Source organism: Canis lupus, chromosome 20 (assembly GCF_011100685.1).
Source record: "Canis lupus familiaris isolate Mischka breed German Shepherd chromosome 20, alternate assembly UU_Cfam_GSD_1.0, whole genome shotgun sequence".
NCBI lineage: Eukaryota > Metazoa > Chordata > Mammalia > Carnivora > Canidae > Canis > Canis lupus.
This window is the reverse complement of record NC_049241.1, coordinates 56,093,660-56,117,320: the sequence shown is the minus strand read 5'-3', so window position 1 is coordinate 56,117,320 and position 23,661 is coordinate 56,093,660. Positions and strand designations below refer to the sequence as shown.

General features: G+C 65.1%; 4 protein-coding genes across 11 annotated transcripts; 1 reads left to right on the top strand and 3 right to left on the bottom strand.

The window, feature by feature from the left end:
- Nucleotides 1-20: 20 nt before the first annotated feature.
- Nucleotides 21-7,487, bottom strand: APBA3 (amyloid beta precursor protein binding family A member 3). Its single transcript, XM_038567799.1, has 11 exons — nucleotides 7,338-7,487; nucleotides 6,180-6,782; nucleotides 6,052-6,091; nucleotides 2,488-2,633; nucleotides 2,283-2,369; nucleotides 2,041-2,202; nucleotides 1,583-1,762; nucleotides 1,288-1,500; nucleotides 565-684; nucleotides 331-471; nucleotides 21-238 (listed from the first exon to the last, which is right to left on the bottom strand). The coding sequence occupies exons 2-11, from the start codon at nucleotides 6,753-6,755 to the stop codon at nucleotides 167-169; spliced, it is 1,737 nt and encodes a 578-aa protein (XP_038423727.1). The 5' UTR covers nucleotides 6,756-6,782; nucleotides 7,338-7,487; the 3' UTR covers nucleotides 21-166.
- Nucleotides 7,488-7,800: 313 nt separating this feature from the next.
- Nucleotides 7,801-11,278, top strand: MRPL54 (mitochondrial ribosomal protein L54). The gene is made up of 3 exons (XM_038567808.1): nucleotides 7,801-8,404; nucleotides 9,033-9,198; nucleotides 9,749-11,278. The coding sequence occupies exons 1-3, from the start codon at nucleotides 8,287-8,289 to the stop codon at nucleotides 9,879-9,881; spliced, it is 417 nt and encodes a 138-aa protein (XP_038423736.1). The 5' UTR covers nucleotides 7,801-8,286; the 3' UTR covers nucleotides 9,882-11,278.
- Nucleotides 11,279-11,291: 13 nt separating this feature from the next.
- Nucleotides 11,292-13,438, bottom strand: RAX2 (retina and anterior neural fold homeobox 2). The gene is made up of 2 exons (XM_038567809.1): nucleotides 13,220-13,438; nucleotides 11,292-12,674 (listed from the first exon to the last, which is right to left on the bottom strand). Exons 1-2 carry the CDS (start codon nucleotides 13,433-13,435, stop codon nucleotides 12,336-12,338), a joined length of 555 nt encoding a protein of 184 aa, XP_038423737.1. The 5' UTR covers nucleotides 13,436-13,438; the 3' UTR covers nucleotides 11,292-12,335.
- A 3,025-nt stretch (nucleotides 13,439-16,463) lies between these two features.
- On the bottom strand, nucleotides 16,464-23,312 carry MATK (megakaryocyte-associated tyrosine kinase). 8 transcript variants are annotated; one of them, XM_038567805.1, is made up of 15 exons: nucleotides 22,633-22,743; nucleotides 22,119-22,227; nucleotides 21,939-21,998; nucleotides 21,274-21,333; nucleotides 20,815-20,928; nucleotides 20,564-20,679; nucleotides 20,262-20,481; nucleotides 19,683-19,776; nucleotides 18,596-18,661; nucleotides 17,854-17,953; nucleotides 17,680-17,764; nucleotides 17,520-17,593; nucleotides 17,207-17,402; nucleotides 16,872-16,958; nucleotides 16,467-16,779 (listed from the first exon to the last, which is right to left on the bottom strand). In XM_038567805.1, the coding sequence occupies exons 4-15, from the start codon at nucleotides 21,280-21,282 to the stop codon at nucleotides 16,540-16,542; spliced, it is 1,401 nt and encodes a 466-aa protein (XP_038423733.1). In that variant the 5' UTR covers nucleotides 21,283-21,333; nucleotides 21,939-21,998; nucleotides 22,119-22,227; nucleotides 22,633-22,743; the 3' UTR covers nucleotides 16,467-16,539. The 8 variants fall into 8 exon arrangements, with proteins under 8 accessions (XP_038423730.1, XP_038423731.1, XP_038423733.1 ...); XM_038567802.1 differs by lacking the exon at nucleotides 21,939-21,998 and having other exon boundaries at nucleotides 16,464-16,779; nucleotides 17,689-17,764; nucleotides 22,633-22,747; XM_038567803.1 differs by lacking the exon at nucleotides 21,939-21,998 and having other exon boundaries at nucleotides 16,465-16,779; nucleotides 18,608-18,661; nucleotides 22,633-22,752.
- Nucleotides 23,313-23,661: the final 349 nt, after the last annotated feature.

The window sequence follows — 23,661 nt, the reverse complement described above, 5'->3', positions numbered from 1 at the left end:
ACCTCAGTCCAAGATTCTGCTGGTTTTCTTTTTTTTTAAAGCATTTAATGTTTTACATGAGAAAATAACACGGCGCCAACGAGCCCGGGAAGCCCTGCAGATGGAGTCCCTGGGCCGCTGGAGCTAAGGCACGACGGGGGGCGGGGGCAAGGGTGCTGGTGGCCGGTCACAGGTACACGGGCTGCTCCTGGCCTGTGAGCAGGCGGTAGGTGGCGGCCGGCATGGTTTTGATGTGGACCTAGGGGAGCAGAGAGGGGGGCCGGTAGTTCCAGGGGACCTGCGCTGGCAGGAGCAGGGCCCCCCGCCCCGGACCCGCCCGCCGCCACGCACCTCGGTGTGGGCCTCGGTGAGCAGCTCGATGATGCGGGCGTGCGGTGTGGCCACCACGCTCTGCCCGTTGATCTCGATGATGCGGTGCCCCACGCGCACGCCCCCACGCTCCGCGATGCCGCCCCGGAGGAGACTGCAGATCTGCGGGGACGGAGGCGCCGCGCTGCTCAGGCGGCCGTGCTTGGCGCCCCCCCCCGTCCCTCCGTCCCCCCCCATCCGGGGCTGGGGTCTCACGATGCCGTCCTCCACGCAGAAGCCCAGCTGTTCGCGGGCGTGGGGCCGGCGGATGATGGCTGTGGTGACTGGTGGGCAGTGGATGATGCTGAGGGTGACCAAGGTCTGCGACTTCACCTCCTGGGCAGGACAGGGGCTGTTGGCCTAGCTGGGCCTCCAGGGTGCTGCAGGGCCTCTCGGGACACCGCAGCCCCTGGGGGCCTCAGTTTACCCACTCTGAAATGAAAGCTTTGGAGTCGAGGCTCTAGATTCTAGAAGACGCCTCAAGGAGCAGTTAAGGACACAGACTCAAGCCAGGAGGCCTCGGGTCGGAGGGGTGACCTCTCCGCTCCTGATCTGTGGCCTCAGTCTCCCCATCAAGAGCAAGCTTCCAGCAGCACCTGCCACACTCAAATGCTCGGCAACACGCTGCGTGGATCTGCCCTCCTGACCTGCCTGGGGCCCTCCCCAGCTCGGGCCTCAGTCTCCCTGTCTGGCAACAAAGGTCAAGACCCAAGAACACGCGGGCTGCCTCGTGGCGGAGGAAGGCTCCTGGCCCCGCAGCCCAGCTGCCTGTGTTCGAGTCCTGCCCTCGCACCACCAAGGTCCCCCCTGGGCCGGCAACGGCTCCCTCCCCAGGAGTCCGTTCCCTTGGGCGCCCGGGAGCGGGCGGGACGGCACGCTGCACCTCGGCCCTTCTGGAGCGCGCCAGGGAAGGGCGTCCCGCTCCCGGGGAGGACTCACGCGGACAGCGGCCTGGCAGGCGGCCAGGGGCAGCCCCACCAGGCTGGTCCCGTTGATGGCAGTGAGGCGGTCCCCGATGCTGAGGGCCCCCGAGCGTTCGGCGGGCCCCCCATGCAGCAGGTTGGCGATGACGGCCGTGGGCAGCAGGGAGCCCCAGCCCGACTCCACCAGGGCCACGCCCAGGCCCTCACCCCGGCGCTTCTCGATGCACACCTGGGAGGGCGACACGGGGCGGGGGGCGGGCGTGAGGGCCGCGCGTGGGGGGGCCGGCGGGGCCACCGGGCCGCTTGCTCACCTCCCTGCAGTTCTCGCTGTTGGAGAAGTGGTCGAGGTCCCCGTTGTGCAGGTGGCCGGGGCCCGCGGCGCCCTGGCTCTGCGGGGCGCCCACCTGGCTGGGGTCGATGCCGCTTTCCCGGAGGAACTGGCTGTAGGCGGCGGCGAAGGCCTGGCCGATGGCCTGAGCGATGAGCTGGGCCTGCGAGCCGACGGGCAGCGTCCATCCGGGGGGCGTCCTCAGAGCCGCCCTGCCACCCACCAGGGGACGGCGCGATGGCCCCGTGGAGTCCAGCCGGGGCAGGGGCGAGGGGGGAGAGGGAGGCAGGGAGGCCGGCCCGGAGGGGGCACGGTTCAGGGGTCGGCCCACAGAGGGACCAGGGGCTGAGGGGGTGGAGGGCGGACAGCGCCGAGGACCAGCGGGAGGACACTGGGGGCCCCCGGTGGGGGCATCCGGCCCAAGTACCCCCCCACGCTCACATCCTCTGAGTGGAAGACGTGGCACAGCATCTTGTAGAGCCTGCGGCTGCGCGTCTGGGAGGCCGGCCTCCGCGCCAGCCGCCGCCGGGCCATGAGCACCAGCACGCTGCCGATGTCGGCCGTGTAGGAGATGGTCTGCAGCGCGTGGTCCATCATCGCCTCCTGCCGCGGGGGACAGCACGCTGGGCGGGCTGCGCGGGCCCTCGGCGGGGACCCCCACGCCCCGCAGGCCCGGCCCGTACCTGGGAGTCGGCCGTCAGGACCTTGACCCTCTTGGTGGACACAAAGAGGTCCACTTCCGTCATGGGCTGGGTCTCCCCGTCGGGGGCCTGTGGGGGCGAGTGGGAGGTGGAGGCCCGCCGGGACCCAGCCTCTAAGGCGCTGGGCTCCAGGGGCCTCGGGGACCCGCCCGCCCCGGGGACCCCGCCTGCCCAGCCCTGGCTTCACCTTGACCCGGTCCATCGCCTCCCGGGCCTGGGCCATGCGCGTGCTGGGCGGTGGGTTCCGCTCGGACACCAGCTGCGTGGAGCCCAGGTATTTCGCCCCAAATATGACACCGTCCAGGAGGTCTTCGTGGTCACAGGGACCAGGTACTGGAGGCAACAGTGGAGGACGGTCAGCCCCTGGGAGGCCCCCGCCACGCGTGTCCAACCCCACGGGCTCGGCCTTGGGTCCCGGCTCCCTCGGCGGGCTGGAAACACAGAGCCCTCGCCACGGCTTAGCACTCCGGACCACACAGGTCCACTCGCTGTTCCAGAACCATCCTGTCAACAGGAGCTACGGACAGGCAGCTCGGCCCTCAGAGGTCTAGAGCCCCTTGCCAGTCTAGAGCCAGCTCGGGCTCCATCCATGGCTCAAGGACCCTGGGGCAGGGGACCCAGTTTTCAGGGGGCCTCCGAGCGTCTAGAACCACGGCCAGATCTGAAAACCCGCTCTAGCACCCAGACACCTCCACCCTGTGTTTTTTCTGTAATTCTGTCCTCAGGCGAGAACCGGGCAGTCCCATTTCTAAAACCAGCAAGGTCAGAAAAACCACAGTCAACTGCACTCAATGGTTCTGGAGTCCCCCCTGGATCAATCCAGAGCCAGTTAGCTTTGCCCACTGTTCTAGATTTCTCCTTCGTCGGCCCAGGACCGGAGACAACTGTGCTCCATGGTTATACAACGGCCCAATTAGGGGTAGAGAGAGACAACGTCCCCCATGTCCAAAACTCACACACCATCCAGAACCCCAAATGGCCCCAATTCGTGGTTCTAGAGCTCCTCGACAGTCACAGAATTCCACAGGGGTTCTAGAAACCAGCACTGCTCCAGAACCACATTTTCCCCACGCCGTGCTTCTGTACCTTCTTAACCATGATGCGCTGGATAGCTCTTCCTCTGCTTCTAGAACATCCTCCACCAGCTGGACACCTCAGCTGTACCCAGTGGTTCTAACACTTATCCGAGTAGTCCAGAGACGAACGACTCTGCTCACGGTTCTAGAATTCCACCAACCTGGCCCAGAACCACACCGAGAACTCTGCCCTCATGGCTCCCGTAACTCCCTGGGCTGCCCAGAACCAGCCAGCCCTGCCAGTTCTGAAAGGTCCAAACCTGCAGCCGTTGCCCCTTGGATTTAGAACTGCAGGTACCGGCCCCAGCTCTGGGTGACGTGAAGTGATTTAAACCACAGCCAGCTCTGCCCATTATCTTTCGTGACCTAAGCATTCTGGAACAACAGACGACTCCACTCTGGGGTTCTAGAACTGTGCCATCGAGCACGGTAGCAGCCAGGCACGTGTGTGTATCGTGCACCTGAAATGCGGCTGGCCCAGACTGAGAAGTGCTGTGAGTGTCAAATGTGCGTGGGGTTTTGAAAATTTTATATGAAAAAAACGTAAAATAATCGTAAGATCTGGATTATATGTTCAAACAACACCTAAAATATACTGAGTTAGGGATGCCTGGGTGGCTCAGTGGTTGAGCGTCTACCTTTGGCTCAGGGCGTGATCCTGGGGTCCCGGGATCGAGTCCCACATCGGGCTCCCTGCCTGAAGTCTGCTTCTCCCTCTGCCTGTGTCTCTCTGTCTCTCACAAATAAATAAATAAAACCTTAATATATATAAAAATATTATTAATCTTACCTGTAATTTTTTTTGTTTCGCTTTCATTTTTATTTAAATCATCTCTACACCCAACATAGGGCTTGAAGTCACGACCCCATGATCAAGAGTCACAGGTCCTCTGACTGAGCCAGCCAGGTGCCCCATGTTTATTTTTTTAGAGCAGGTAACTAGGAAATTAAAAGTCACACATAGGGGGCACCTGGCTGGCACAGTTGGTTGAGCGTCCGACTCTTGATTTCAGCTCAGGTCATGATCTTAGGGTCCTGGGATCAAGCCCAGGGACCCGGTTGGGTTCAACACTCAGCAGGGAGTCTGCTTGGGATTTTCTCTCTCCCTCCGCCCTTCCTCCTGCTAGTGTGCTCTCTAAATAAATAAAATCTTAAAAAAACAAAGTCACAGGGAGCCTGGGTGGCTCAGCAGTTGAGCATCTGCCTTCGGCTCAGGGTGTGATCCTGGGGTCCCGGGATCAAGTCCCATATCAGGCTCCCAGCCTGCTTCTCCCTCTGCCTGTGTCTCTGCCTCTCTCTCTGTGTCTCTCATGAATAAATAAATAAAATCCTTTAAAAAAATTTTAAAAATAATTGGGCAGCCCCAGTGGCGTGGTGGTTTGGCGCTGCCTGCAGCCTGGGGCCTGATCCTGGAGACCTGGGATTGAGTCTTACGTCGGGCTCCCTGCATGGAGCCCACTTCTCCCTCTGCCTGTGTCTCTCTCTGTGTTTCTATGAATGAACGAATAAAAAAAAAAAATCTTAAAAAATTTTAAAAATAAAAAAGTCACACATCACTCACATTTTGATTCTACTGTACAGAGTGACTCTAGAACTGATTCCTCTAGAATCAGAGAGCTGTGTCCACAGTGCTAGAACACCCTCTGATCTAGAACTGTAGATAAGTTCTATTCACTCCACGATCATGAACACTCCCCGTCTAGATAGCTCGGTCTCATTCCAGAACACTGCCAGCCCAGGTTCCTTTAATCTAGAACCACAGGCAAAATGCCAAATTCTGGAACTCCCTAGGTGAGTCATAGTCCCATCCATGATTCCAGCAACTTCTTAGAACTGTGAGTTAAACTAACTCTCCTTCCCACAACGATAAAACTTGCTCTTTGACTCACAGCCTCAGGTAGTTTGGGGGGGGGAAATCCTAGAACTTTCCAGGTGCCCAGAATTGGTTCTTTCCATGCTCTCAGGGCAGAGATTCACAAACCTTCTTTTTTTTAAAGCAGGTTCCACGCCAAGCCTAGAGCCCGAGGTGGAGCTTGAACTCACAGCCCTGAGATCAAGACCTGAGTGAGATCAAGGGTCAGACACTTAACTGAGCTACCCAGGCGCCCCAAGGTCGGCAAACTTCCTATGCCGGGGGCCAAACCAGTAAATATGCTTGCGCTTGTGGGCCAGATGGTCTGTGCTGCAACTGTTCAACCCTCTCTTTGTTAACACGAAAGCCACCGTAGACCATATGTAAATGAATGGGCATGACTGTGTCTCAATAAAACTTTATTTGTGGACACGGAAATTTGAGTTGCACATTGTTTTCATGGATTGAGAAACACTATTCTATTTTTCTCCAACCACTTAAAAACGCAAAGGCCGCTGTTAACTCACAACTCACATGAGAACAGGTGAGCTGGACCGGATCCGCAGATGGCTGTAATCTGCCAATCCCCGCTCTAGAACCCAGTGCTACAAATGCCATACCTGCCCTTCCATCCCCTTTTCGTTCTAGAACATTCTCGCCTCTATCTCTCTCCTCTCAGACCGTCTGGAATCTACTCAAACCAACCTCAGAGCCTCTCTAGAAGCAACTCCTTACTGGCAAACTTTTGTGCCACTCTGGGAGCCTGGTGTGGGCTATTCTGAAACTGCTACGTCTCTAGGGCCAGGGTGGGCAGGACACTCACCCTCCTGGAGGGCAGGGTATGGCACCAGGGTCTTGGGGCTCTGGAAGAAGATAGAAGAGGGGCAGGACTGAGTCCCCTGGCTTGGTTCCTGGCAGCAGAGGCGGCCTGGGGGGCGGGACAGGCTCTACCTGGGCACTGGCAGGCGGTTCTTCAGGAGCAACCAGAGGTACCGTCTCCAGCCAGGGTTCTGGGGAGCTGCTTGAGCTCCTACTGCCACCCTGCTCGGCAGAAGCTCCCTCCGCCCATTCCGGGGCACTGGTATCTCCATCCGGGTCCTCGGGGGGCTGCAACAGGCGAGGGGCAGGGTCCGGAGGCTCCTTGGGACAAGGCTGGGAGGGAGGGCACTCCTGGCACTGCAGAAGGCTCAGCAGGTCCTCCCGGCCCGCCTCCGCAGACAAGAGCCCATGGGCATCAGCAACGTCCTGGGAAGCCAGGCCGTGGCCCGTGGCAACGTGCAAGGGGCAGGGACGTCCATCTGGGGACAAGCCCACCAGATCACCAGGCAGGGCCTCAAACTGCTGCACCAGGTCCTGAACACTTGGCCCATCGAGTTCCATCTGACTCAGGCTGCCGGAGCTTGCCGGCACTGGGTCCCACTGGCAGGTGGGCGTGAGGTCCTGAGAGGGTGACAGGGTGTCCCTGGGATCCTCCAAGTCCATGGCTGGAGGGGCTGAGGGAGACTGGGAAGCCGTCAGGAAGTCCATGCTGGGACCGCGGGCTCAGGTCAGCATCTGAAAACACAGGTTCAAAGATTAAGATTCCCCGAGTGCCGCCGCGGTGCGGGCTCTGGTGGGAGCCGTTCCCACAGAACACATGCACAGGTTAACCCCCACATGCCCTGCAGGGAAGGGTCCGCTGCGATTTCCGTTTTAGGGACGAGGAAACCCAGAGCGGCGCAGGGGGTTGTCAGGCAGTGGCTTCGCGGGCGGCGAGCCGGGGGTGCGTGTCCCCGCCCGTGGGCCCCGTGCCCCAGGCCTGGCTCTTCCAAGTCTTCCTCCACCGCGACGTGTAACCCAGGCTGCCTACACCGACCCGGCAGGCGCAGGTAGCCGGGGCCTCGGCCTCGGGGCCCCAGACCTACTACCTAGAGATCCAAGCCGCCGGTCCCACGCTCAAGATCAAGGCCGGACTCCGACCCGGACCTCGAACCCAGCCCCGAAGACCGAACTCCAGCCCGAGGCTGCGAGTAAGCCCCCGGGGCTCTCGCGGACCCCAGCCTCAAGCCCTCACAGCCCTTCCGTCAGCCGCCGGCTCCAGACCCTGCTCGGCCCCGCCGGGACACTCACCTCCCAAGCCGAGGTGGCCTCAGCCCAGAGCCCCACGCCCCCGGCCCGACCGTCCCCCGGTGGCCGCCGCTCGCAGATCCGCGGCCGCGGCGCCGGCAGGTCCGTCCGCGCAGCGCTCCGACCCACTGGGCTTGCGCGCGTTTGCGAGGCCTGCTGGGAAATGTAGTTCTCCCAGCCAGCAGCGCCGCGCCGGAACTCTAGGTGTCCGGACCAAGGGTTCGCATCCTGAGCCTCAGTTTACACAGAGTGGCAGCCCAGGCTGGCCTCTGCTCCTGTTTCCTCCGCCACAAAGCGGGGTAGTGATCGCTGCCCATTATTAATAATGCCGCGGCTGCGGGCATTATTCCAAAGGATGGCAGATGGGAAGAAATAGGACTGGGAGATATTAAAGCGGAAGGCGGTCCCTTTCGACGAAAGGGACACCGGAAAGCAGCGCGGGGACCCTAATTGTAGACGGACTTCCGGTTTCGCTCACAGCTGGGAAAGCGGAATGGCGCGTCCTGGCGGGATTTGCCGTCCCTGCGCTCCGCTTCCGGAATTATAAACCGGGGATGATAATAAGAGCACCGACCTCCTACTTGTGAGCATGAAGCGGGCTCGAGCTGGTTACGGATTTAGCAAAAGGAATGGGATATAACGAGTCTATTAAGTATTGCCTAATTATTTTGGGGCTTTTAGTAATTGCTGATTGAATAGAATCAGGCATGCATAAGGCGTGATCTTAAAGTAGGTGATAAGCAACCCGAGAAGGGCAGTAAGTAAACGAGATGTCTTTTGAAAGTCTCATACAGTAACAGGGTATCCGTAAAAGTTTAAAGAAGACTCAGGGAACGCCTAAGACTGGAATACTACATTTCCCAGAAATCTCTAGGAGCCTACAACTCCCAAGCACCCCCTGGCCGCTGTCGGCTCCCGGAACAAGTGCACGTGCCGGCAGTCGGCGTACGTCATGGCGGCCAGACGCCTCTTTGGGGCTACGTGGAGCTGGGCCCGCTGGCGGGCCCGGGAGCCCCTGGCCCCTGCCGAGCCTGGAAGACTCCTCGTTCGGGGTTACGCTAAGAGACCGGGTGAGCTGGGTTAAGAGGGACCCGGGTGAGAGAGGTTTGGGACATTGGGGAGTTGGTAGTGCGCAGGCGCTGGTTTGGGAGGTGGGCCCGGAGCTCCGTGCGCAGGCGCAGTGCGAGGTACCTGGGAGGTGATCGGACCCACTGCGCAGGTGCGGGGTGGATGCACCGTTGCATGGAGGGGGGTGTGTGTGGCGGGGGGTGGGGTCCTCGTGAGCTTGGGTCCCAGGCCTGGTTGTGCCTCCCGGGCACCGTGTGAACCTGAGCAAGTCGCCAGCGGACCTCGAGGCCGCTGAGCATTGGGCACCGAAGAAACCCCCAATCAGCCGGGTGTAGCCTCGCCTCGTCTCCTTCGTTGGAAGGAGAGACTTGATAACATGTTGGGCCTGCGAGCGTCCGAGCCCTTTCTCCGTGACGCAGACGGGAGGAATCAAAACCATTGGAAAGCGGTGACCTGGTCCCTCCAGGCCTCAGTGTGTAACGCAGTAGCCACGTCCCACCTAAAGTCATCTTGGGCGCAGCAGACAGTCCGGTCAGGGGCCCCAGGGCCACCGGGGGAAAGAGGGAGCAGAAGGGAAGGTGGGGCTCCCGAGGCCGCAGCCGGCAGAAACGACCCTCTCCCACCCCGTAGTCATGAAGGGGGGCAAAGGCGGCAAAGGCGGCGTGGCCAGTGAGGCCCTGAAGGACCCAGACGTGTGCACTGACCCTGTCCGCCTCACCACACACGCCATGGGCGTCAACATCTACAAGGACGGCCAGGACGTGGTCCTGAAGCCAGACGCCGAGTACCCCGAGTGGTGAGTGATGGGGCTGGAGAGCCGGGAGAGTGTGATGGGGCGAGGGTGGCCTGGCTGAGCAAATCTAAGGTTTCCGTAGGGCTTCCCTGGGGAGGGGAGGTGGGGCTGGAGACCTAAGTGGGCGGTAGACTTTTTAAAGGTGCAGGGAACAGCCAGTGCAAAGGCCCTGGGGCAGAACTGCATATGCTTTGTTAGCAGGACAGCAGGAAGCGAAGGTGGAGATGGGTGGTGGTGGTGATGGGTCCCAGCCCTCACAGGGCCAGCGGGGAGGCAGGCAAGATTTTGCTCTCGGCCCCAGGACCAGTAGCAGGGCACTGAGGCCATTGACCCACACTGATCCTTAAAGCCGGGGAAGCTTCAGAGAGGTTGTGTGGGTGCGGAGGTGTCCCCCCCCGGACAGCACAGGCAACGGGCAGGAGGCAGAGGAAGCGGTGCGTGCCCACCTCCCAGACCAGTGCCAGCTTTCCCACAGCCGGGAACTGGCGCAGGATGGGGTGGGGGAGCCTTGGGGGTCGGCCCACCTCCCTGATCCCCGCCCACACCGCGGCAGGCTGTTCCAGATGAACGTGGGGCCCCCCAAGAAGCTGGAGGAGCTGGACCCCGAGAGCCGGGAGTACTGGCGGCTGCTGCGCAAACAGAACATCTGGCGTCACAACCGGCTGAGCCGGAGCCGGAGGTTCTAGCGGGAGGGGGCCGTCCGCCCAGAGCCCCCGGGGCCTCCCCCGGCCCTAAAGGACGACCCAGACGCACGCCGCGTCCCTACCCGGCCCCCACACAGGACTTTATATTCCTGAGGAGAACAGAGTTTTCTGAGGACAGAGGAGGCCCCTGACCTGGCGCCTGTGTGGTCCCCACGGGCCACCCCTGGCAGCCCTGGATGCTGCTGGGTGCTGCGGGTGGTGGGGGCGGGGGGGACCTCAGCCCCATGGCTCTAGGGGCAGGGTTTCCTAGACACGTCCCTTCTTCCGGGTTGCAGGGGACTCGCGCCTCCAAACTAGCCAGACGTGAGAGTCTCTGAGCTTCAGAGACTCTGTCCAGGTGGGCTCGGCCTTCAGGCACGCTGCACTCGGGGGCTTCGGTGTCCAGACGTGCGGCTCCTTCTGGCTCTGGTCCCTGTAGCCCCAGGGGGTAGTTCTGCGGGGCGGGGGGGGGGGGGGGGGGGCTCCAGGACTCCCGGCTGACACCCCTGCTCGGTCAGCAAGCCCAGCCACAGGGAAGGCACTTCCTTTTCCTTCCCATGAGCTCACATGTTCTCTGCCTGGGCCAGTCGAGCCCAGGACCTAGGCCTCCCGTCCATCCTCCTGTCCACTGCCTAGTTCTTGGGTCTCAGCCTCCCCTGCGCCCACCCCACCAGGAAACGCACCCGGGAGTCTTAATCTGGCACCATGAACCCGACCCTGAGTGAGAACCACAGCTCCCCGGTTCCTGACTCCTGGCCTGCGCGGCTGGGGGCAGGGGCCGGGGGTGAAGCCTGGGAGGGTATGCGGTTGCAGGGGTGGCAGGATGAGGGCGCCACCTGGGGGCTGGGCCAGGGCCCCTCCAGGCTCCTCTGCACCCTCTCGGCTCGCCGGGTGGGCGGGGCCGGGGGCTAATTCTAGTCCCGGGAACCCTGGAGCCCTCATCCTCTTACGAGGACTCTGCCAAGCGGATTATCTGCCCTCCCTGGTGGCCTGCCCAGAGCAGGTGGAGGGTCCCAGTCCTCCATGGCTCTCAGGGTAGAAACAAAGCTGTGGTGGCCACAAGGCCTTGCCAGACCTGCCTCCTGTCGTCCGTTCCCCCCCCCCCCCCCCCCCCCCCCGTGGGCACCTCGCTGGCTTTCCTTCAGCCACAGGGGCCTCCTGGTTGTTCCTCCCACATCCCAGGCCCGGTACTACCCCCGGGCTTTGGATGTGCCATTCCCTCTGCCCGGGTGGCTCTTCCCCAAGTGTTCTCTTGGCACCCTCTTTTATCTCCTCCAGTCCTCTGATGTCACCTCCAAGAGGCCCTCAACCACCCCTGGTAAACTGCTCTCGTGCCACACACTCTGGTTTGCCTCTTGTGGTCTTATTTTCTCTCAACACTTAAACCAGCTGGTGTTTTATGTATGTGTGCATTTATTTGTGTTGTCTTCCTCCCACTGGGGCGGAAGTTCCACCAGGGCAGGGATTTTTGTCTGTTCACCCATCACATCCCTGTGCATGGATGAGTAGGTGCACGGACGGGGTGATGGAGGGGTGGGTGGCCGGGTGGGTGATGGAGGGCGGATGAATGGATGATGGGTGAGATGGACGGTGGATTGGTGGGTGGATGGGTGGGTGGGTAGATGGACGATGAGTGGATAGATGGGTGGGTGATGGGTGGGTAAGGGGGGTTGGCGATTGACCCGGCTGCCACGACGTAGAGAAGACATGGGCATAGGCTCATGTGAGTTGCCCAGTGAGACGAGATGAGCAGGCCAGCTTGAACCCGGTGGGTGTGCACCGGTGCGAGGACCCAGCAGTGATCCTACAGTCACTTTGTGGACAGACCTCAAAAGCAGGGTGCTCGTCACTTGCGACTTCTGCCCTTGAGCCCCTCCCCTCCTGTTCTGACCCAGGCTGCCCCGTCCTGCCCCGTCCCCTGGGGAGATCCGCTGTTGTGCTGAGACTAGGCCAGGCCCGAGCCTGGTCACACCCTGTTCCTTGCCCTCGACGCCTCCTAGTCCTGGAGTCCAGCTGAGTTCTGGGAAGGGTGGTCAGCAAGCCTGGCCTCTGGGCCTCGGTTTCCTCCCCGAGAAAGCAGCTGTCTTGAGGGTCAGGTGATGGGCCCAGGACGGGCACACGGTGAAAGACGCTGGGGAACGTGCGCTGCCCCGGCTGTTCTTGGTCATGTCTTGGAGAGCGGGAGGCCCGGGAGCTGGGGCTCGGCTGGGGAGGACCAGGCGCAGGCGGGGGGCCGGGGCGCAGCGAGCCGGGTGGCTTGTGATTGCAGCCTTGCTGTCCCAGAGCCTCCCCCCACGCCCGCCCGTCTGGCAGATGGGGAGGCCGAGGCCCCAGGCCGGGCCACTTCCTTCCTGAGGCAGCGCCCGTCTCCCTGCAAGGCAGGGTGAGGAGGTGAGGGGGGACCAGCACGGGTGGGCACGGACAGGCCGAGGCAGGAGGGCTAGGCGGGCCCCACACTCAGGCCTGTGGCCAGGCCCTGTCCAGAGCCTGCGCGTGCTCCTTGGCCAGCAGCCGCAGGGACGCCTCCTCCAGGGTGAAGCCCTCCGCGAAGGCCGGACCAAAGGCGTGGGGCCCGAACGACGCCTGCAGCCCGGGGCCCGGGGCCAGGAGGCGCGGGAGGCCCGGCACGGCGGGGGGTGCGGGGCCCAGCCAGGGCTCCAGGGGCAGTGGCATGGCTGGCGGGCGGGCAAAGGGCAGCGACGGGGCCTCGGGGAGCCTTGGGGCTGCCACAGGCCCGGAGCCTGACTCCAGACGCTCCTGGCGGCGCCACTTGGCCCGGCGGTTCTGGAACCACACCTGGAGGTGGTGAGAGGGGTGCTCCCAGCTGAGGGCCCGGCCACCCCTCGCTCCACCGTGAGCTGCTCGGGGCTCCTGCCGTGCGGGATCCTGCCTGCTGCTGTGCCTCAAGGGGATGGTGTCTCGGGAGAAGGTCCCCCCAAGGCCCCCACCAGGTCAGCCGAGGTCCCCTGAAGCTCGGCCCTCCTGGCCTCAGCTGGGGACACCCTGCACGGGCTGCGCCCCCCGGCCCACCCCCTGGGTGCCGGCAGGATGGGAACCCTCCGGTGGCACCCCTCCACAGCTGGTGCCCAGAGAGACACCCACCTTCCTTCCTTCTTTAAAAGATTTCAAGTACCCTTAGACCCAGCGTGGGGCTGGAACCCCCAACCCCGAGATCAGGAGTCACTCGCTCTACCTGCTGAGCCAGCCGCGCCCCCGACCCTTTCTGCTTTCTAACTGGAAAACCTGTGCTCCGGCGCCAGGGTCCCAGTCCCACATCCCCTCCTTCCCGGATGTCCAGGTCTCCCGCCTGCGCTCCTCCCGGGGCCGCCGGGCGCCCTCACCTGCACGCGCACCTCGGGCAGGTGCACCTTGGCCGCCAGCTCCTCGCGGCTGTACACGTCTGGGTAGTGCGACGCCTCGAACGCCCTCTCCAGCTGGTGCAGCTGGTACGTGGTGAAGGTCGTGCGGTTCCTGCGGTGCTTCTTCTTGGGGGTCTCCTCACCGGGGCCCGGGCCCCCCGCCTCTGCCGCCGGCCCCTCCCCGGGGCTCAGGAACATGGCTTCTCCTCGGCCCCCTGGGGGGCGGCAGGGCAGGGGGCCGTGAGGCGGGCCCCGGTCTGCCGGTCTGTCCCTCCACCTGTGTCCCCTCCCGCCCGAGCTCTCCCTCGTGGCCTCCGGCCCCCACCCCCGCTTTCGTCCGTCCGTCCATCTCCGGGTGCCTAGGACGCCGCCCCCAGAGCCCCCCTGGCCCCGCTCAGTACTCACCGCCGCCGGCAGCCCCTCGGCCCCCCAGCGTCCACGCGGGCCCGGCGCCCCGACTGCTGCTGGCCCGGCCCTGCCAGACCCGAGCGGGTTGGGGTCTGCGAGGAGATTAGCGCCAGGTGATTAATCGGGGCCCCTCCCGCCCGGCTGGCCCGGCTGGCCGCTCTGAGCTGCAGGGGGCGGGCACGGGGGAGGGAGGCTGGGCTCCAGAGGGGTGAGCTCCCCTTGCGGGGGGACCCGGCCAGGGCCTCCCCCTCTCCGGGCCTCGGCTTCCCCGGGACCTACCTGATGGGCTCTCACGGGGCAAGGGGGGATGAGGGAGCGGGCGCCGTGACTGCGTACAGGGCGTGCTCGGGGAGTGTCCACTGCTACTGGTTTTATCAGCTGGGGCCAGAGAGGTGCTCTCAGCCACACAGGTGCTGGGGGGCCGTTCCCGTCGGCCCCGGACAGTGAGCTGGCCAGGGAGTAGGGGGCATTGTTGCTGGGTTTTGAGGAATGAATAGAAGTTCACTCTTCATCCATGCAGTGGACATTATTGAGCACGAGCTGTACACCAGGAACTGTTCACGGCGGTGAACAAAACAGACTTGGAGCTGACATCCTAGTAGGGGAGGTGGACAACCAGCAAATAAGATACGAGCGTGTCAGGGGGTCACAGGCTAGCGAGGAAACGCAAGCAGGGGAGAGAAGGGGGAACGGAGGGTGGGCTATTGTAGAGAAAGTCCTTGGAATGGAGGATGGAGCAGGAGGCTAAGACTGTGGACACAAGGCGTGGAAGGGGAGGGTACTGGGGAGCCATGGGAGGTCGTGGAGCAGGGAAGGGATGCAGTCAGATGGCATTTTGGGTGAGTATGTATTGTGGGCAAGATGGGAGGCCAGGAGGAAGCTGGGGCCTGAGCAGGCAGGGCTGTGGGGATGGAAGTGGGGGGATGGGGGGCAGGGGAACATCCCCGGGGAGAAAGTTCGGGGAAGAGGGAGGAGCTGGTGATACCCAGGCCCCTGTTTTGGGGACAAGTGGATGACAGGATTGTTCCAGAGGCTGAGCAGGTTCCATGGAAGCCCCTGAGCCTGGTTTACTCCCCCCAAAGGAGCCTGGGGCCCAAGGGGAGGGGAAAGGAGAGGTGGGGACCTGGGGGGGGCAAGAAAATGTCTGATGGATTTAGTGACATGGAGGACGGAGGGAGATGGTGTCTGGCATGAGGCAGGAGGCCCTGGAGGGTGAGCACGGACCAGGGAGCAAGTGGGGCGGGGAGAGGGCACCTGCCAGGGAGCTAGTGGGGCGGGGAGAGGGCACCTGCCCTAACGGAGGCTTCGAAGGGAGGGGCCCGCGGGAGGGAGCAGCGCCCGTGCACCCGCACACACGGTGGGGCGGCCGGCCCAGGAGGGGGTCCACGGCCTTGCGCGGCCAGGATGCAGAACCAGCTGTGGGTCCGGCTGTGGGGGGGGGCGGGCAAGGAGGCCCTGGAGGACACCCTGCCCCGGGCGGGAGGGCAGCAGGTGCTCCCCGAGGCTCCCTGGGACCTGCCCCGTCGGTGAGGGGGGCTCGGGGGCCAGGGGCACGAGGCCTGGGGTGGGGGGCGGGGGAGGCTCCCTGATTCCCTAATTGCTTCCTTGCTAACGAGCTGCTCTGTTCTCAGGCCCCAATTAGCTAATTGGCCCGGGGAGGTTAAGAGGCTGCAGGAGGATCAGGCGTTAGGCGCAGGGGCTCTGCTGGCTTAGCGGATGCGGCTGAGGGTGCAGACGCTGTGTCAGCTTAGAGGACCGGATTAGGGGCTGGGTGGGGCGGGGCCCGGTGTCCCCTCCAGCTGGATTAGGTGGGGGTCAGGCCACCCTCAGCCTCCTATCCCTCCACCTGGAAGGGGCTTCCTGAAGCCCCTTCAGGGGCTAGTAGGGAAACTGAACCCAGAGGGGGGCAGGACTTCAGGGGGGGCACTGCAGGAGGTCAGTGTGACCTTGGCAAAGTCCCCGGCTGAGGCTGTGTCAGGCGCAGGCGGGCCAGCCACCATGGGAGGGTGTGCTGTGGGGTGGGGCCCCTTCTGGCATGGGGGATTCCTGGGATGAGGGAACCCCTGGGAACATCAGGGGGTGGGGGTGATGGGGTCACAGCACTGAGCACCAGCTGTGTGTGCTGGATCGCTGGGATGAGCCTTCAGGTCCCTACCCCCACCCCGAGGCTTCTGGGGTGCAGGGGGGGACTGACCCCTGTGTGTCCCCGTCCCCGAAATGCTCTCCATTGGGGACGGCTGGTCGCCACAGGTCGGGGTCAGGGCCACAGAGCGGAGGGTGAATCAGACTCAGACCCCGGGGGTGTGGGCCTGGGCCCCAGCCCCCGAGTGGGTGTAGATGGGGGGCGGGGCCAGTGCTCCTCAGCCCGTCCCCCACCCCAGTCACTGGGTGGTACCGAGCACCCCCTGGCAGGCCACCGCGGGGCAGAGGTTCCCCGGGCTCCCACAGGCCCACCCTGAGGGGCAGGGGTGCTGGAGCCTGGACCTCCCGAGGGTACGACGGTGGGAACCATGGGTGACGGCAGGCCTGTGGGGGGGCTGTGGTCCTGGCCGGGGGCTCCATCCCTGCGCACCTGTGTGCCCACGGCGGCTGCAAGGCCCTGGCTGGGGTGGGTGATCGGCCCGGGCTGAGTGATGGGGGTCCCCTGGGGTTCACCCCTGGGGTGAAGGACGCCAAGGGTTGTAGAGAGACACAGACACCCACAGTCCTTGGAACCAGTCTTTATGGAGGCGCTGCCCCGGTCCTCCCTGGGTGTAGGGTGCCCACGGGCTGCCCGGAGCCCCACGTGGGCGGCTCCCTGGCCCTGACCCTCCCGAGGCCTGGCCCCATGCCCGCCCCGCACCCGCCCCGCGCCCTCCGCTCTCTCCTCTGGGGCCTGCGGCCCTCGGGCAGGGTCAGGGCTCCTGGCCGCGGGGCGAGGGGGAACTGTCCGTGTCCTGGCCCCCCACCAGGGCCGGGGCCCCCGCGCTGCGCAGCTCCCGGGCCAGCTTCTCTGCCAGTTTTCGGAAGGGCGGCCGGCGGGCAGGCTCAGCCTCCCAGCAGCTGCCCATGAGGGCATGGATGGGGCCCGGGCAGCCCTCGGGGGGCTCCATGCGGTACCCCTTCTCCACGGCCTCGGACACCTCCTTCAGCGACTGTGGGCAGAGGGCACACCGGCATGGCTGGGGTCAGGGCCTTGGCGGCCAGACCTGCGGGGCACCCGGCGCCTCCCCAACACCCCACTCACCATCTTGGGGTATGGAGCCCGGCCGTATGAGAACACCTCCCACAGAAGCACCCCGAAACTCCAGACATCCGACTTGCTGGAGAACTTCTGTGGGGCCCAGGATTGGGGTGAGGAGGGCCCCGAGGGGCTTGTGCACCAGTCCCCTGCCCGGGGACTCGGACTCCGTGCGGGGTTGGGGGGGTGTTCTTGTTATTCTTGGCCTGGCATGGAGCCCGTCTGTGTCAGAAACGGGGAGACGGAGGCCCAGAGGGTCCCACAAGCGAGAGGCCAGACGCAGGGTCACACAGTGGGCAGAACTGGGGCTTCAGGGGTCCCGGGGGCAGAGGGGCGCTCACCCCGTGTTTGAGAGCCTCGGGTGCCGTCCACTTGACCGGAAGCCGGCTTGAGTCCAGCCCCTTCCGCTCGGCTTTGGCCAGACCGAAGTCACTGACCTTGGCCACCAGGTCCTCGGAAACGAGGATGTTGCGCGCGGCAAGGTCTCGATGCACCAGCTTCTTGCTCTCCAGGTACTCCATGCCCTCAGCGACGTGCCTGCGGCGGTGGTGCGACGCTGCCAACGCCCCAGGCCAGGCCGGCCCCGCTCCATGCCCCAGTCTCCCCCTGACCTGGGAGGGCCCCCGTCCCCGCGCCCCGGGGAACCCCACTCACAGGGAAAACTGCAGGAGCTGGGAGGTGCTCACAAGGGCCCGGCCTCGGGTCCGCAGAAAGTTCACCAGGTTGCCCTGTGGGGAAGGGAAGTGGGTCTGGGGGCCTCAAGCCACTCTGCGGCCCCCCCAAACCCTGATGGCACCTCAGGCCCCACCCCCACCTTGCTCACGTGCTCCATGACGATGTAGAGCCCCTGGTGCAGGATGACGCCCAGCAGACGCACCAGGTTCTTATGCTGCATCTTCCTGGGGGGCCGGCAGGCGTGCCGTGAGGGCGCGGCTGGGACCCCTACCCCAGGACGCCCGCCACCCACCCCCGCGACCCCCGGACTCACGTCATGACCGCCGTCTCGTCCAGGAAGGCCTGGGCCGTCACATCGCACTTAATGTTCTTCACGGCCACCTTCTGCCCCAAGTACTCGCCCTGGAGGACCGCTGGGGGGGGGGGGCGTGGGGACAGACAGATGGAAATACCCGCTGTCCCGACCCCGCGTACACCGACACAGCAGTGGGGAGCCCCTCAGCCTCCGCGCTGCTCAGAGAATCACCGGGGTGAGGTCTGCAAACTGCAGCCGTGGGCAGAGCCGCCCCGGACAGCGGACCCCGGCATTTTGCGAGGCCCCTAAGTTCTGAGCGGGTTTTGCATTTTTATTTTTTTTTATTTTTTTTTTTTTTTGGGGTTTTGCATTTTTAAATGTTTGAGAAAAAAAATCAAAAGAGGAATAATACTTTGCAACAATTGAAAATTTACACGAAGTTCACATTTCAGCGTCCAGAAATAAAGTTTTATCGGCACGTGGCCGCGCCCGTTCATTCCCGCCGCAGAGGCAGAGCTGGACACACGTGACACGGGCTGTGGCGCTCAGGCCCCGCTCCAAGCCCCAGAGCCTTCCAGAACAGTCTCCGGGAGTCTGGGAGTGGCGTTCCAGGCGCAGGGCCCGGAGGCATGCAGGCACCCCACGGCCCCCGAGCGGACGCCAGCCCCCCTCCCGGAGCAGGTGGTGACGCGGGTGTGGATTAATCCACCCCTAAACCTGAGCGCACCCCCCGCAGCCCCCGACCCGGGCCTCCACTCACCTCCAAACTCACCCTCTCCTATCCGCGCGCCCAGCGTCAGATGCTGCAGGTTCAGTAACCAGCCGGCTGTGGGGTGGGGACGGGCTCAGAGGGGAACGGCCCCCCCACAGCGAGGGACCAGGTGGTGTCCCCCCCAATTTGGGTGGCTGCTGCTCCTGGAGGTGGCCCAAGGGCTAGTCCGGGACACCCCATCCGGCGCTGGAGAGCAGCAGAGCCCGTGGGCCTCAGGGCCCGAGGAAAGGGGCTTGGGGACGGTAAGGCCCCAGCCCTGCTCCCCAGGAGCGCCCACCCGGCCCGGGGGCGTGGGCAGCCCCATTAGGGCCACCCCTCTCTACCTGGAGACCGCGGCCCTCCACGTACCCCAGGGGCTCCTCCCTTTACAGTCCTTTGCTCTGGCCACCCCGACACAGCAAAACAGCAAACAGGGAGACTGCTAACGCTTCTGGAGTCTTCCGACAAAGGTTCCAGAATCTTCCCATGCTCTACGTGGTCATCTGTGGTCCAGCCTCCCTGACCCATGCCTCAGACATGCCCGTGTTCTCCCAGCCTCTCTCCTCTAGTAGGTTCCACGGGCCGCTTCCCCTTCCTCCCCAAAGCGCCCCCTCCAAATCTCGAGCCTGAGTTGCAGTCAGGCACGGGGACACCAGCCTCCCCTCGGGCCCGACCCCGACACGGGAGAGACGAGCTTCCAAGGAGGCAGCCAGGACCACCGGGGTTCAAGGGTCAAGGGCAGTGGCCGTGGACGGGCCTTGCACATGAACCAAGAAAGATGGCTGGGCCACGAGGGAAGGTTCTAGAAGGCAGGGTGGATTTTCACCGTAGAATGTCCCCTCGGGGGGCACCGAAGCAGGGGTCCGGTGGAAGGGGAGTGCCCCCCAGGGAGGAGGTGGTCTGACGGCCGGGGCTGAGGCGGCCCGTGGCCCAGGCGACGGGCAGATGACGGGCACGTGCAAGCAGCCACAGGCGTGGGGATGCGCTCCCTCGGGCTGATGGGTATCTGTGGGCGCCCCTGCCCGGCCCGGGGGCTGCCCCCCGCCTTCCGCTCACAGTGCCAGGCACCGGGGCCCAGTGGGGGGCGGACCCGCACCTTTGGCCAGCTCCTCCTCTGCGGACCTGGTGCCCTGCTTCCTCTTGGGCTTCACCAGCTTCGTGCAGATGGCTCCCTTGTCCTTGCTGTAGTGCTGCAGGGAGGGGCAGCGCGGGGGAGCCGTGAGGCGGCCCCGGTTGCGGGGGACCCTGCTTCTGCGCCCCTCCCCGGGGGGTGCTCTCTGAATGGGGTGGGCAGGAGCTGGGGAGGAGAGGGGTTTGCTTCCCACTGGGGGAGTTGGGCTGGTTTCCATGGGAACGGAGAGGATGCTAGGAAACAGGAGGATCCTGGGGAAGGTGGGGCGGTGGTCCCTGGCTTAGTGTCAACTTGGAGGTTCCTAGGGGTCCCCAGAGGAGCCAGCCCAGCCCGTCCCTAGAGGTGGACGCAGAGGACTCAGACCACCTGTGGGGTTGCTGGGCTGTGGAGACAGCCCCTCCTTCCCACCCTGCGACACATAAGGCTTCGGGTACCCGGGGCCCACCCGGTTGCCACAACAGGACAGGGGGGCCCTGGGGTCCCTCCATCTCCACAGCTCAGACCACACGGCTCTGGGGGGGCCTGGGCCCCGGGGGGCCGCACCTCCACCATGTCCATGAGGTTGCAGAAGCAGACGGCCTCGTCGATGGTCAGGTGGCCGTCGCGGTGCAGCACGCGGTAGTGGATGACATCACGGCCGAAGCTCACGCACAGCACGTAGTCGCCGGGGTGCCGCGCTGACTCGCGCACCAGGAACAGCCCGTCCTCGGGCGGCTGCAGCTGCTGCACGGCCTCCTGCCCGGAGATCTTGCCGTGGAACCACCTGCGGCCGGAGGCGGGAAGGGCACGCTGGGCGGGTCGGCCAGGCCCCCCTGCCGCCCGCCCCGGGGCGCCCCGCGACTCACGGCATGAGGCTGAGCTTGGGGTCGGCCGACAGGGCCTCTCGCTCCCGCAGCGCCCCCGCCGCCAGCAGACCCTCCTGGCCGCTGGCGTGGTGCTTCGCGCGGTACCAGCTCTTGCTCTGCCAGGGAGGGAGCCAGGAGTCGGTGTGTGTGTGTGTGTGTGTGTGTGTGTGTGTGTGTGTGTGTCAGGGCAGGGGTGTCCTGGCAGAGACACATGTCCCCAAGCGCGCCCAGGCCCTCTGGCCACCGCTCACCTCACAGGCCTCCAGGATGGTGACCACGTCGCCCTTGCGGAAGGCCAGCTCTCCCGGCTTGGGGCGCATGTGCTCACACTTGGTGATGCATTGGGTGCCTGGGGCCCAGCGCCTCTGAGAGGGGGTGGGGGGCAAAGGGGCATGAGGGGGAGGCCCAGGGCGTGGAGGACAGGGGATTTGGGCGAAAGACAGCAAGGCAGACACAGAAGGAGCAGAAATCAAGAGGGAGCAGCCAAGGCAGAAACATCAGTCACAAACCCAGGTACCCAGCGCAGAAAGTCAGGAAGGAAAGGTGACACAAGTGTCACACCAACTGACAATGTTACAGCAGGCAGCATCTTCCCGAAGGGGGCAGGCGTCACCAAGTGCAGCCCGGGGACAGCGGGCTAAGGTCCCCGGGGGGGGGGGACTGAGCGGAGGACCAGCCGGGACACAGGCCCCGGGGTTGGGGGTACTCACCGTTGGCATCCTGGCTGAGATGCGCGTGGGGTGCCAGGCACGGAGGAAGTGAGGGCTCACCTGGGGGCGGGCAGAGACCAGCTGCAGAGACCAGCTGCGGAGCCCAGACTGGGGGCCGGCTGGGGCCCGGGGCCATTCCTGACTAACCACTTCCCGCCCAGGCCTGGTGGAGGCAAGCGCAGGAGGGCATCCCCATGAGGGCCTCCAGGGGGTGGCTCCCCAAGCCCCCTGGGAGCGGTGGTCTCTACCCACAGGGGTTCCTTATCACCGTCGCAGCCATGGAACCTCTGCGAGGGAACCGCAGAGTCTAGCCCCGCCACGGTCCCGAGAGGGAAACAGAGGCCCGAGGTGGGCACGGAGCAAGCGGCCACCGGGTGGGCAGGGCTGAAGCGCCACGTTCAGGCCCCAGCAGGCACACGGTGGGTGGGGGACGCGGTGCCACCTAATTGAGTTGGTTCTTCCTCTTTTCTGCTAAGTGGGCAGGAGCAGGGCAAGGAAACAGGATGATTCAAGGTCATTCCTAAGTATCTCTGAACCTAGGGTGGGGCCGGGGGGGGGGGGGGGGGGGGGGGGGGGGGGGGGGGGGCATGCAGCCCCGCCGGGCTCCTCTGGCCCTCGGAGCCCTCGGCTGAACCTCTCCCATGCCCCCCAGTCCCGATGCCAACCTGGGACAGACACGCGGTGTCTCACCACTGCTGGGTGGGGGCTTTTCCAGGCCTTTCCTCCTGCACGGACCCCACAGCAGGTGGCTGGGCTGCGGCGAGGGTTGGGGGCACGAGCCTCTGCCCCTCCAGGACTGCCCCCCCCCCCCCGTAAGTCCCCAGCCCCCCGCCCCGTGTACTCACACGCATACTGATCCATGTACACACGAGCACACACAGAAACACACGGGGCTTGGACACAGGTGGACACAGGTGCCCACAGGCGCGGGTGTGCAAGCAAAAGCACGTTCACCTAGAGACAGGTGTGTACACTTCTACACACGTGTACACGCGGACAGACTCTGAGACAGCCAGCAACGCGGGTACCTGTCCCCCCAGCACACACGCAGCCCCACACTTGGACACCTGGGCGCCAGACACTGGGCCACCGGGGCACGCAGGGCCGCACGCAGGGCCGCGCACACGCGAGCACCCCTCCACGTGGACGCGCGGATACACACACCGGGAGCTCGCAGACGCGCACACTCGCGCCCAGAACCCCCCCACCCGGCGCCCGATGGCCGCGAAGCACCCGCCGCCCCAGCCGCGAGCCCGCCGCGCACACTCGCGCGCGCCCCGGACCCCCGCCGCACGCCGGGCGCCCCTCCCCCGCGGCCCCCTCCCCGCGCCTGTCCCCTCCCCCCGCCGCCGCGCTCACCTGCTCAGGGGGCGCCCCCGGGCCGCGCCCCGCGCCCACACCCAGGAGGGCCCCCGCGCGCCGGCTGCGCACCCCCAGGCAGCCCCGGCTGCACAACTTGGAACAAGTTGCTCCGTTTCCTCATTTTGGGGTGGGGGGGCAGGGCCGGGGGAGCGGGGGAGCGGGAGGCGCCGCGGCCGGGAGCCCCCGCAGGTCCTAGCGCCGGCCGCACTGCGGTCTCCTCCGCGCGCCGCCGCCGCCGCCGCCGCCGCGGCCCCTCCCCGCCCCGCCCCGCCCGAGGCCCCCGCGCCGCCCGCCCCGCCCGAGGGGGGCCGGGGCGCTCGCCAGCTGCCCCCTCCCCGGCCCGGTGCCGCGGGGCGCGCACCCCGCCCACCTGGAAGCCCAGGCCGCGGGGCGCGGGGCGGGTGCCGCGCACGGGGCGGGGGGCGAGGCGGGAACGCGAGAGTGAGCTGCCCGTCCGGGGAGAGAAGCAAGCCGCAGAGCCCGGACGCCGCAGGGATTCCAACGCGCTCGCTCACCTCCCTGCCAGGAGGGTCGTTGGCGTCTGGTGCAAAGAAGTGCTCAGAAATGCCGCCGGTCACCAGTGCTGTTAGGATCGCCAGCAACAGTAAGGGGGTGTGGGGGCCCCGGAAGAAAGGTCACGGGGACCCGGGGAACCCGAGGCCTCGGGCTGGAGCGGCCGCCTCGGAGGGCGCAGTGGAGCCCGCCCGGGTCAACCCGCTGAGCCGGGGCTCGACCTCCCTCCGCGGGGCCCGCACCGCGGCTTCGACCTCGGACCTGGCGCAGCGGTTCAGTCGCTGCACATCTGGGGCCGGCGCCCTGGGCCTGGCCTGGGCGCCCAGCGAGCTCTGCTTCTCCTCGGGGAGTCCGCTTGGACCAGCATGGAGCTGGTGGGAGGCGGTGATGAGCCAGGACGCCCGGGAGCCCGAGTCCTGCGGCCCCAAGATGCCCACTTGCCCAAAAGCCTAAGTAAATGTCTGTGCTCTAAGGCATCATGTGGTTTCTTAGAATACAGGCCCAGTTGCAGAA